This window comes from Saimiri boliviensis, chromosome 11 (assembly GCF_048565385.1).
Source record: "Saimiri boliviensis isolate mSaiBol1 chromosome 11, mSaiBol1.pri, whole genome shotgun sequence".
Taxonomy (NCBI): Eukaryota; Metazoa; Chordata; class Mammalia; order Primates; family Cebidae; genus Saimiri; species Saimiri boliviensis.
In genome coordinates, this window is record NC_133459.1 from 35,015,607 (window position 1) to 35,028,242 (window position 12,636).

General features: G+C 41.0%; 1 protein-coding gene across 2 annotated transcripts in view; it reads left to right on the forward strand.

The window, feature by feature from the left end:
* The window catches only part of THRAP3 (thyroid hormone receptor associated protein 3), an 85,815-nt gene that overhangs the window by 57,832 nt on the left and 15,347 nt on the right, over window positions 1-12,636 (forward strand). For both annotated transcript variants that reach the window (XM_003937501.4, XM_010348080.3), the window contains exons 3-5: window positions 3,436-3,603; window positions 7,514-8,416; window positions 10,201-10,905. In XM_003937501.4, the coding sequence (XP_003937550.2) occupies window positions 3,467-3,603; window positions 7,514-8,416; window positions 10,201-10,905 (1,745 nt within the window). In that variant the 5' untranslated portion in view covers window positions 3,436-3,466. The remainder of the gene's footprint in view (window positions 1-3,435; window positions 3,604-7,513; window positions 8,417-10,200; window positions 10,906-12,636) is intronic.

The following is a 12,636-nucleotide window of genomic DNA, read 5'->3' on the forward strand; positions in this document are numbered from 1 at the left end:
GTTTCAATTTACATTAAAGAGGAAGCTCTGGCAATAGGAGTTGGAGGGTGTCACAATATTGTAGCTCTTGAGTACACTTGTCAGTTCCAGTAAGCTTAATATGTGCAGAAGTGTTAAGTTTGGCTTTGTATTTACATGGCAGCTTTTCTTCATCTTAATGAAAATTAGCTTCTTAGTTTTCTAGTTTGAGTGTTGAAATGAGTGTTTCCTTTTCCACTATCTTGTTGCCTTTTTTTTTTTTCTTTGAAAGTCTGTTAATATCCACCTGTTGTGGAAGTCATCTAGATGGATTTTTATTTCTGACCCAAGTTAAAATAGAAAGTTAGACAGTCTGTTACTAGGCAGACATAGATAGATATCCCTGAACTTGTGACAGAAATAAAGGTCTCCATTTGACAAGATTGAACTCAGAGAATCTCAAAATAATGCTTAAGACCAACCACAAAAACAAAATGTATTTTAAATATTTTCATTGTAAATTATTTGTTTACACCTCCACCTCCCACTCCTGAATAACTTATTTCTTTATTCTGACTTTATATAGTGACACTACTGCCAAAAATCAGCTCCAAATTGAAATATCTTTGAGCTTGCAACAGTGTGATTGTTTTGGCAAGATTAAAACTGTAGGTTTTTGACATCCTCATTTAGCAGTCTTTTACTCATTACTTTTTGTCTCTGACTTCCTGTTGGTTTCTCAGTCCTCCTCTAAATTATGTTGCTAAGATTTTGATTGTTTCCCCTGTGAGCTGGAGCTATAGCAGCTTCCTAGGCTTTTTGTCTTTCAGGAAGTTCTCGAAATTCAAGTGTTTAATTTGAATATATCAGAAATAAATACCACCTTTCAGTTTATGTATATTTTGTTAGCTTTACCAGATTGTAAACTCAGTAAGGGTAGACACTTGGCATTTATTTGTTCCACAAGTTTGTTAATACTCTTTGTATGCCAGACACGGCTCTTGACAGGCAATATAACGTAGTGGTTAAATATGCCAACAGTGAGGCTGGGCATGGTGGCTCATGCATGTAATCCCAGTACTTTGGGAGGCTGAGGAGTGAGGATCCTTTGAGCTTAGAAGTTTGAGACCAGCCTGGGCAACATAGGGAGACCCCCATCTGAATGAATGAATGAATGAGCGAGCTGATCATGGTTTGGATTTTGGATCCAGATCCAGTCTTGCCACTTAAAGCTATATGACTTTGGGCAAGTTAATTACCTTCTCTATGTCTCAGTATTTTTTTTTTTTTTTTTTTTTTTTTTTTGAGATGGAGTTTCACTCTTGTTACCCAGGCTGGAGTGCAATGGCGCGATCTCGGCTCACCGCAACCTCCGCCTCCTGGGTTCAGGCAATTCTCCTGCCTAAGCTTCCTGAGTAGCTGGGATTACAGGCACATGCCACCATGCCCAGCTAATTTTTTTTTGTATTTTTAGTAGAGACGGGGTTTCACCATGTTGACCAGGATGGTCTCGATCTCTTGACCTCGTGATCCACCCGCCTCGGCCTCCCAAAGTGCTGGGATTACAGGCGTGAGCCACCGTGCCCGGCCTGTCTCAGTATTTTATCTGTAAAATGGAATATAATAATGTCCTCCTCAAGGATAAAATGAATTAATAAAAACACTGGTTAAGCATTTATTATTCTGGGTGTTGGGTATATAGCATTAAATAAGAAAGATGAGGTTGCTGCGGCTATAGAGCTTACATTCTTATTAAAGACAGAATAACAAACGAGATAGTTTCACATACTGAATTTTGTTCTGAAGAAACAGATAAGGTATGTACCAGACCTAGAAAATGACTGTGTGGCTACTTTTGATTGGGTCATCAGGGCAGACCTCTAAGAAGATAGCTTTTCAGCTGAGATCTTCAAATTCTGAGAGGTAGGAGGGGAGAAATAATTGTTTATTATTTTCCCTTCCCAGAGAAGAGGCAGCATCACTTAACAGAATCTTGCTAGGCAGCAAAGTGTGATAGAATAAGTCCTGGAGTTTTGGCCTGGTTTGGCTATTAACAAGCATTGTGATCTTTTGACAGATTTCTTACTCTTACTGTCTTCAATAGATGTGTACTTTGGCACCTAAAAGTTTTTGCTGCTCAGAACATGTCCAAGGCGCTGATAGAGTATAGAGGAGAAGTGCACTTTGTAGACTAGGTGTTAACTTCTCAGGGCAACTTAGAGGCTCTCTTCTTTCCTGGAGGGGCAGAAAAGGAAAAAGATTTGTTTCTTGGTGGGAAAATTACCCTGAAAGAAAGTCGACTCTTTTCTAATAAAGAGCAGGAACAAAGTGTTGGTTCTTTTTTTTTGAGACAGAGTTTCGCTCTTGTTACCCAGGCTGGAGTGCAATGGCGCGATCTTGGCTCACCGCAACCTCCGCCTCCTGGGTTCAGGCAATTCTCCTGCCTCAGCCTCCCGAGTAGCTGGGATTACAGGCACACACCACCATGCCCAGCTACAAAGTGTTGGTTCTTTACTTATGACTAGATGTGCCACACACTCTATATAACTAAGATAAATTGCATGGGGTTTCTTCTGCTAGAACTGGAAAACCTGTCTCACATCTCAGTACTTTTTAATTAACAGCTGACTTAGTCTCAAAGCTTCTTTGCTTATTGAGAGAAAGAAGACCATATGCACCAAAATTAATAAACACCCTCATTCTTGATGATCTTTTGTATTACCCAGTTAGGGTTTCATGTCAGGTTTTCCATTTGCTGCTGTGGTTTGATCTGTTTGGAATTTCTACTACTAAGAAATTCCTTTTGATGAAACAGCAGAGTGGTTTTTAAAAATCAGTCATTTCATCTTTTTTTTTAAATGGTATTTTCTGTTTTTAAAATTTATTTTATTTTAAAAAGTTGTGTTTTTTTTTTTTTGAGAGGTGGGGGAATCTCCCTGTGTTGCTTAGGCTGGTCTCAAAATCCTGGTCTCAAGCCATTCACACCTTAGCCTCTTGAGTAGCTGAGACTACCACACCCAGCTAATTTAAAAATTTTTTACTTCGTAGACACAAAGTATTGCTGTGTTGCCTAGGCTAGTCTTGAACACCTGGACTCAAGCAGTCCTCCCACCTTGGCCTCACTATGCACTGGCATTTCAGGCGTGAGCCACCGTGCTCAGCCGCTTTCTCTCTCTCTCTTTTTTTTTTTTTTTTTTTTTTTTGAGATAGGGTATTGCTCTTTCCCCCAGAGCTGCAGTGCACTGGTGCAGTCTCAGCTCATTGTAACTTTGCAATCTGTCCTATCGTAGCCTCTCAAAATAGCTAGGACTATGGGCACACACCACCATGCCAGGCTAATTTAAAAAAAAATTTTTTTATAGATAATGGGGTCTTCTTATGTTGCCCAGATTAAAAGAAATTGCGTTTCTAAAACATCCAAAGAGGTTCACAGCAAAGCAACTCACTCATTTGTTCTAATGCATTTTCTAACATTAGGTGTAATTGAAAAGTTATCCTCTCTTCAGAGATGTCAAAAACAAACAAATCCAAGTCTGGATCTCGCTCTTCTCGCTCAAGATCTGCATCAAGATCTCGTTCTCGTTCATTTTCGAAGTCTCGGTCCCGAAGCCGATCTGTCTCTCGTTCAAGGAAGCGCAGGCTGAGGTAAGGGGGTGTGACTTTGTATATTGAGATAATCATTGCATCAGTTGATGTGGATGTTTGAAGATCTTTTGTTAAGACTTTCTGTGAGTGTCAAATGGACTGGGGGGTTGGCTTGAGGTGCAGGGTTGGGCTATAAGATATTCCAGGTCTCTTTAAACTACAAATTGAGATCAGCTTTGATTGCCATGCTGATTGCCTGATTCCTTTCCTCTGCCAGCACGTAGTATTTCCCATCTGCTTTGGAAGAAAGAACATTTTATTTTTATTTGAGCTGCTTGCTTCAAATCTCTGTAGCTGATTATTTTTCACCAAAATATTTTTGAAGTCTTCAACCAAAGTTTATTTGCATCATAGCAAAGGATACCTAAGAGGATTAATAATATGAACAACATGGCAAAGAAAAGAAGCTTCAACCCACTAAAATAATTAAACTTTTAGAAACTTACCTGGAGTCATTTGTATACAATGTGCCAATTACTAACAAGCTGCATCTGTTTAGTAAATGTATCTTAAATCTTTTTAAAAATCACTGTCGTAAGCATCACTTTATCTTACTAAATACGAGAACAGTTTTTTAAAAAAATTTATTGCCAGTATTTCCTAATTCAGTCAGTTTTCACACCTTCAGGTGGATTTCCCTATTTTAATTATGTCTTGGAATAGGATGCTAAACCTCCAGCGTCTTTCCTCTTTTGATGTGTTGTGAGTTGGATTTTTCACTCTTTAAAAGTGTTTTAACTTTCTTTTGTGGATAGATAAGAAGCTTTCAGTAGATACAAGTTTCTGTATGTGAGTTTGGGAAATATTGGTGTATTTAAATACTAAAGGGGGATCTTTGTACATTTTCATTTTTTTTCTCAGCAGTAAATTAGCAAGGAGATGGTTTTTCATGTTTGACACTTGGAACCACTGCTGTTTATATCAGATGAGTATCTACAATCCTTGTCTTAGATGAATTGATTATGAAATTTAAAATTAATCTCAACAGAAGTCAGTGATTAAACTTTTACTCCGGGTGACTTCCAGAGCCCTGTAGTACTTCTAAGGAGTCTATTAAACAAATGATTGGTGGTTTTGTTTTTTTTTTCCATTTAACAAAAACAAGGTAGATATTAAATGGAATCTGTGAGAAGCCAGCCAGAAAACGTAGGTATGCATAAATATTGAAAAGGGAAACCCGGCTAAATTTATCTACCTCAGGAAATTGCTTTTTTTTTTTTTTTTTTTTTTTTTGGGTGGTGGGGAAAGACAGAGTTTTGCTCTTGTTGCCCAGAATGCAATGGCACAATCTCGGCTCACCACAGCCTCTGCCTCCCTGGTTCAAGCAATTCTCCTGCCTCAGCCTCCCTAGAAGCGGGATTACAGGCAGGTGCCACCACACCCAGCTAATTTTGTATTTTCAGTAGAGACTGGGTTTTTCCATGTTGGTCAGGCTGGTCTCAGGAAATTGCTTTTAAAAACCATGGGACAAGCAAGACTCTTAGTAACTCCTACCCTGGACCCAGAATCTTGATTTAGGCAGTTTAAACTTCAGTTTTAGCTCATTTGGTTATGAAAATGCCTTTTAAAAATTTAATCTAGTAACTAGTAGAAACTAAATAATTGGTTCAAAACCAAGAGGCTCTGCTGAGAAACAGAGAGACAGAATTGAATTGTCAAAACTGAGAGACAAAATTGAATTGAAAAACGTTAACCAACTCTGAAGTATTTATGACAGCTGGAATTTTGGGCTTTTCTCCTTGTTCTGCAAATCATTTGGCACTTGCTCACTGACTTGGCAAATGAGGAAAAATATTTTAGGCAGGCAGTGTGTGCTGGGGTAGATCTAGGGACACTTTACATGCTATCATATACCTAGAAGAGACTGTTGTTCTGGAGGAATTTCTCCACTAGAAAGTATTGCTTTTATACTTGATTGTGGTCTGACTTCTCTTTTTTAGAAACAGATACATTTGCCACTGGATGTTCAATTTTTATTTCTGGCTTATCTGTTTCATGGTTTTTTCTTTTGTTTTCCCTCTCCTGCAAGGAAAGTATCTATCCAGAGAGTTTGAGAAACCATGCCTTTAAATTAACTAACTGCTGAGTTCTACAGAATTGGAGAAAATTGATTATTTCCTTGTATTTCACAGACTGTATCCTTTTAAATGACATCTCTTAAATAACTTCATTTGCAATCTGCAGAGACTCACTTTCCTGCATCTGTGCAATGACTGCAAGTTTTGGATGCAGTGTGCCCAGGGCCCTCACTAGTAATTGGTAACAGAAGCAGCAGTAGCCTATGAGGATGGGAACATGAATTAAACCCTCCTTAGTGCTGGTGGTGGATTCCTCAAGCATAGCCCTTTAATCGGGTCATATTCACTTTCATAATCTGCATCTGCCTCTCCTTTCTTTTCTTATATTGTTACTGTTTTCAAATGAAAAATGTAGAAGGTAAGTTTTTTTTTACTTGTACTTAATTACAATAACAACCAGCAGTAAGATATATCTTTGCCAGTTGCTGTTATTTATGGTATAGATTAAAAAATCTGAGTACAGTGGGCAATGAGTAGTGGAAAACCAATCCCACTTTATCTTTAGATTAAATTGAATGTACGTTTCTTCTTAAAAATGCTGTTTTGTTTAGTTGTTAAATCCTGAAAAATCTTGGCGTGTTTGCTAAATGGAGTTATTTTTAAAAACAGATAAAAAACACATCTGTTTCCCAGTAAGGCCCTTATATGAGAAGGCCTGCTAACTGAAGAGTTTTTATTTTATATGTAAAGAAAATATTACTTGAAATAGTTTTTTAGTAAATTTTACTTATTTCTAGCCAGCTGCTTAGGAGTTATGGTTAATGTTAATGTCTATATCATAGTAGACAGAGAAAGTGGTATCCAAGAACTCCAATGGATTTTTACACCAACGTACATGATTTCTGGCTTTTTGATGGAAACAAAGCTCCTCATCATTGACAAGCCTGACGCCCATGAATGTACAGTTTTTTACCAAGTTAGATTACTATTTAGTTCCTGTGGTTCTGATATACCTTGCTATACCAGAGTTCTATATTGTTAAATGGAGAAGAATGCAACACTAGTCTTCTGTACACACTGGTATGGGGGTGTTTTTTAGTTACTCTTTGCTAACTTTGTGTGTGCCTGGGTGTCTTATGGTCAGATGGTGGCCTCTTGTGGCCCCTAGGTAAGATCATGTAGTTCAGCCACAGAAATGTGACTTAAGTAGTGAGACCATTTCCAGGTCCCCAATTTAAAAAAACAATATTTTATGCTTTCCTTGTGTGATTTTAGTAAGTTCTTTTAAGCTTTGAACAGATGGATTCTCTAAGTTTTCTTTGGTGTATACTTGTTGTAATTTTACTTTTACAACCCCAGGTCTTAGTGGTATCTAAGAAATTTGTCCCGCACAAGAGGGAGAGAGCTGACTAGGATAGAGTGTGGAGTGTGACCACAGTGTAGGAAAGGGTCAGAGTACCTGTCTGGGTACCACAGCTTGCAGTTTTTTTCCCCCTCACTTCCAATGACCTGGAGCCCCATTAAAATCCCCGTGCCTGTGAAACTGTAAGCAGTTACCATATTAAAATGGTCTTTGTTTAGTTTACTACCTTAAAACAGTTGGTATTTTCCCAGTCACTGTAGAAGTGCACCTCCATTTTAAATGTGCTGCAATATGAATGAAGTGAACCTGTGTTTCATCACTTATTAAAATTATTCTTACCTATGTTTTTGTACTTAGTAAGGGCCATAAATAGTGGGATTAAATATTTGTTTTTGCCCTTTCTTTGAAAACAAAATAAAGTGAATGACACATCAGGGCAGGGATTTCAGAAGAGATTTTTGTTGAATAAAAATGCTTTTCAAAAATTCAAATTCAAACATTTGTCTCTTTCCTTTCCATTCCATTCCAGTTCTAGGTCTCGTTCCAGATCGTATTCTCCAGCTCATAACAGAGAAAGAAACCACCCAAGAGTATATCAGAATCGGGATTTTCGAGGTCACAACAGAGGCTATAGACGGCCCTATTATTTTCGTGGGCGCAACAGAGGCTTTTATCCATGGGGCCAGTATAACCGAGGAGGCTATGGAAATTACCGCTCAAATTGGCAGAATTACCGGCAAGCATACAGTCCTCGTCGAGGCCGCTCAAGATCCCGGTCCCCAAAGAGAAGGTCCCCTTCACCAAGGTCCAGGAGCCATTCTAGAAACTCTGATAAGTCGTCCTCTGACCGGTCAAGGCGCTCCTCATCCTCCCGTTCTTCCTCCAACCATAGCCGAGTTGAATCTTCTAAGCGCAAGTCTGCAAAGGAGAAAAAGTCCTCTTCTAAGGATAGCCGGCCCTCTCAGGCTGCCGGGGATAACCAGGGAGATGAGACCAAGGAGCAGGCATTCTCTGGAGGCACCTCTCAAGATACAAAAGCATCTGAGAGCTCAAAGCCATGGCCAGATGCCACCTACGGCACTGGTTCTGCATCCCGGGCCTCAGCAGTTTCTGAGCTGAGTCCTCGGGAGCGAAGCCCAGCTCTCAAAAGCCCCCTCCAGTCTGTGGTGGTGAGGCGGCGGTCACCCCGTCCTAGCCCGGTGCCAAAACCTAGTCCTCCACTTTCCAGCACATCCCAGATGGGCTCATCTCTGCCGAGTGGTGCTGGGTATCAGTCTGGGACACACCAAGGTCAGTTCGACCATGGTTCTGGGTCCCTGAGTCCATCCAAAAAGAGCCCTGTGGGTAAGAGTCCACCATCTACTGGTTCCACATATGGCTCATCTCAGAAGGAGGAGAGTGCTGCTCCAGGAGGAGCAGCCTATACAAAGAGGCAAGTATCTCATTTCCCCTGCCTGGTGGTTTTTATCTCACTAGCTGGCAGTTTAATTGGAATGTGATCTAAGTTAGAACTCTGATTAATGGTAAAAGGTAATCCCTATTTCCTAAACTTTTCATTGGTAAACATTAAAAACATCACCCAAGGAAACCTTTAGGTTAACTCTAGCTTTCCTACCTTCCTGAATTTGTATTGCAGCATAAACTTTCTTTAGACTGCTCTGCAATGATGTTTTCATATTTAAAATTTGCCTTGGATTCTACCAGTGTAAGCCAAAGAACAGTAGAGATTTGTGGGTCAGCTATCAAAAAAAATACATATTATATATATGGTCTTTGCCAAAATGAATGGCCATTGGAGCTCTTAGACCCTCTAGCACCCACCATCTACTATGTTCGATCTGCATCAGCCCATCCTGGTGAAGAGCTGCACCCTCAATACCCTCCAGTTGAGGAGACTGAGCAGAATGGGAAAGGCCAAGGCTTAGTCCAGGAAGGCCTTATTTTAAAACCACAAGGTGGGTGTATGTCCCAGTAGAAGCCAACACGGCTGCGTGTTAGGAGAGGACATGACAGTGCTTCCGTCTTTCTCCCCTGGGGGACACGGTGAGTTGGAATGTGAATCTTTCTTTGTATGGTTGGATGGATTGGGATGGCAGAGAGGTTACAGGGAAATTGCATTGGAACCAGGTTGTGGTCAAGAGGGACTAACCCAGCAAGTGGTTTCCCCCACTTTTTTTTTCTTTTATCATATTTAGCATACTTTTTGATCCCTTGGTTCTTCTTGGCTATATTAATGCAACTTTGACTTGATTGGAGTTTCTGCATTAATGGTACAGATGAGATGTTTTGAATCTGTACTTGCCTTCAGTAATTCAATTTTATTTATTTTAATAGGTTTTTGGGGAATAGGTGGTGTTTGGTTACATGGATAAGTTCTCTAATGGTGATTTCTGAGATTTTGGTGCACCCGTCACCCAAGCATTGTACACTATACCCAATGTGTAGCTTTTTATCCCTTGCCCCCTCCCATCCTTCCCCCTGTGTCCCCAGAGTTCATTGTATCATTCTTATACCTTTGGCTCCTCATAGTTTAGCTCCCAAGCAAGTCTATTTTAAAGTGTAAGTTTTGTTCCATGCGAAAACTGTGAATCTCCTTAGAAGACTTGAGCATGAGCTCTGCTTTTCCATAAGAAAGAAAATGATGATTTTTGCTACTGTCACCCTCTCCCCCATTAACATGTATTTTGTTTTTATTTGTGTTCACAGTATATTTCATATTTAGATCTTCTAGGTGACTTGAAGCAAATTTGAAGTCTCTTTTTAGACTTGTATTTCCAAATGTGAGTTGTATAAAAGCAAAACAGTCCAAGGTTGAACATTCTATGTTACCTTTGCTGAAAGCAGATTTTAAGTGACTGAGTGAAGGTTGGGTAAGACCTTAGTTTTTTTTTGCCCTAGATCACATTACAGGTAAGTAGGTTTTTGTTTTTGTTTTGTTTTTTAGTATCATAAGAATAACTTCTGCTGTTCTCTTTGGTTGCTTTTGTAAGACACAACTCCATGGATCATACATTTTTCTCTTAATTGCCAAGTTCCTAGAACTGCGAATGGCAGTTTTTCAGAAATTACTAGGAAGTAGCCACATAGAAAGTCCTTTGGTAATACTGGAATCCACAAGACATGTTTTTTTCAGAGAATCAAAAATGGTAAGGCACTATTTTAGAGCAAATTGCTTAAGAAGCCTCTTGTGTGTCTCTTTTGTGTTTTTATAACTAGATATCTAGAAGAGCAGAAGACAGAGAATGGAAAAGATAAGGAACAGAAACAAACAAATACCGATAAAGAAAAAATAAAAGAGAAAGGGAGCTTCTCTGACACAGGCTTGGGTGATGGAAAAATGAAATCTGATTCTTTTGCTCCCAAAACTGATTCTGAGAAGCCTTTTCGGGGCAGTCAGTCTCCCAAAAGGTATAAGCTCCGAGATGACTTTGAGAAGAAGATGGCTGACTTCCACAAGGAGGAGATGGATGATCAAGATAAGGACAAAGCTAAGGGAAGGAAGGAATCTGAGTTTGATGATGAACCCAAATTTATGTCTAAAGTCATAGGTGCAAACAAAAACCAGGAGGAGGAAAAGTCAGGCAAATGGGAGGGCCTGGTATATGCACCTCCAGGGAAGGAAAAGCAGAGGAAAACAGAGGAGTTGGAGGAGGAGTCATTCTCAGAGAGATCCAAAAAGGAGGATCGTGGCAAGAGAACCGAAGGTGGGCACAGGGGCTTTGTGCCTGAGAAGAATTTCCGAGTGACTGCTTACAAAGCAGTCCAGGACAAAAGCTCATCACCTCCCCCAAGAAAGACCTCTGAGAGCCGAGACAAGCTGGGAGCGAAAGGAGATTTTTCCACAGGGAAGTCTTCCTTTTCCATTACTCGAGAGGCACAGGTCAATGTCCGGATGGACTCTTTTGATGAGGACCTTGCACGGTGAGATGTACTCCTTGATCCTCATCACTTTAGTGGTCTAAATGGTGTGTACTAGCCCTTCTCCCTGAGAACATTCTGCTGTATTCCGCCTCCCAGCCTGCTGTCTTAAGCTTCAGTGGTGATACTTTCGTATCCAGCTGTGTATATTGGAGAGTATGTATCACTAAGTGATTGTGTGTTTTGAGGGGGGCAGTATCCCTGGGGTGATGGAGTATCTCTTCATTCCTTAGTGACTGGCTTACTCTCTGTTCATCACTGCACCACCCCCCCCCCCCCCCCCCCCCCAGCCAAGACTGTTTCTTGTCTTTAAGATAGCTTTTACCTATAAAGCCATCCTAGATCCATTCCTAGCTGGGTCACCAAAGTCTGTAGTACAGACCTTCCCCATCAAATAACTTGGCAATTTTATTGTATTTTATTTTATTTTCAAGAGGGAGTCTCTCTCTGTTACCCAGGCTGGAGTGATCTCAGCAGTGTGATCTCAGCTCACTGTAGCCTCTGTCTCCCGGGTTCAAACGATTCTCCTGCCTCAGCCTCATGAGTAGCTGGGATTACATGTGTCTGCCACGGCACCTGGCTACTTTTATTTTTAGTAGAGACTGGGTTTTGCCATGTTGGCCAGGCTGGTCTCGCATTCCTGACTTGAGGTCAGGATCTGCCCACCTTGGCCTCCTAACGTGCTGGGATTACAGGCATGAGCCACTGTGCCTGACCACAATTTTAGAGTTAAGTAACAATACATCAATCCCCTCTCCCCTAAACTTTAGGAAAGAGTGGGAGGCCAATACCGACTGGTTTTTTAACTTGGTATAAACCACTCAGCCAGCTGGAAGTCTGCTTGAACAGCATTCCAGCCACACCCCACTCCCACTTCATGACAGTCACCTCCTTGAATGGCCTTGGCTGATTGTGCTAGCTGATCTTTGTACTCATTGATTGAGATGGACTCTCGAACTCCTGTCCTCAACTGATCCTCTCTCCTTGGCCTCCCTTAGTGTTGAGATTACAGGTATGAGCCACTGTGCCCACCTGTAGGTTTTTTTTTTTTTTTTTTTTGAGATGGAGTCTTCCTGGAGTGCAGTGGTAAAATCTCAGCTCACTGCAACTTCTACCTCTTGGGATCAAGCGATTCTCCTGCCTCAGCCTCCCAAATAGCTGGGATTACAGGCACTTCACCACCACCACTATGCCCAGCTAATTTTTTTGTACTTTTTTTTTTTTTTTTTTTTTTGAGACGGGGTTTTGCTCTTGTTACCCAGGCTGGAGTGCAATGGCGCGATCTCGGCTCACCGCAACCTCCGCCTCCCGGGTTCAGGCAATTCTCCTGCCTCAGCCTCCTGAGTAGCTGGGATTACAGGCACACGCCACCATGCCCAGCTAATTTTTAGTATTTTTAGTAGAGACGGGGTTTCACCATGTTGACCAGGATGGTCTCGATCTCTTGACCTCGTGATCCACCCGCCTTGGCCTCCCAAAGTGCTGGGATTACAGGCTTGAGCCACCGCGCCCGGCCTTTTTTTTTTTTTTTTTTTTTTTTTTTTTGAGACGGAGTTTCGCTCTTGTTACCCAGGCTGGAGTGCAATGGCACGATCTCGGCTCACCGCAACCTCCGCCTCCTGGGTTCAGGCAATTCTCCTGCCTCAGCCTCCTGAGTAGCTGGGATTACAGGCACGCACCACCATGCCCAGCTAGGGTTTTGTATTTTTAGTAAAGATGGGGTTTCACCATGTT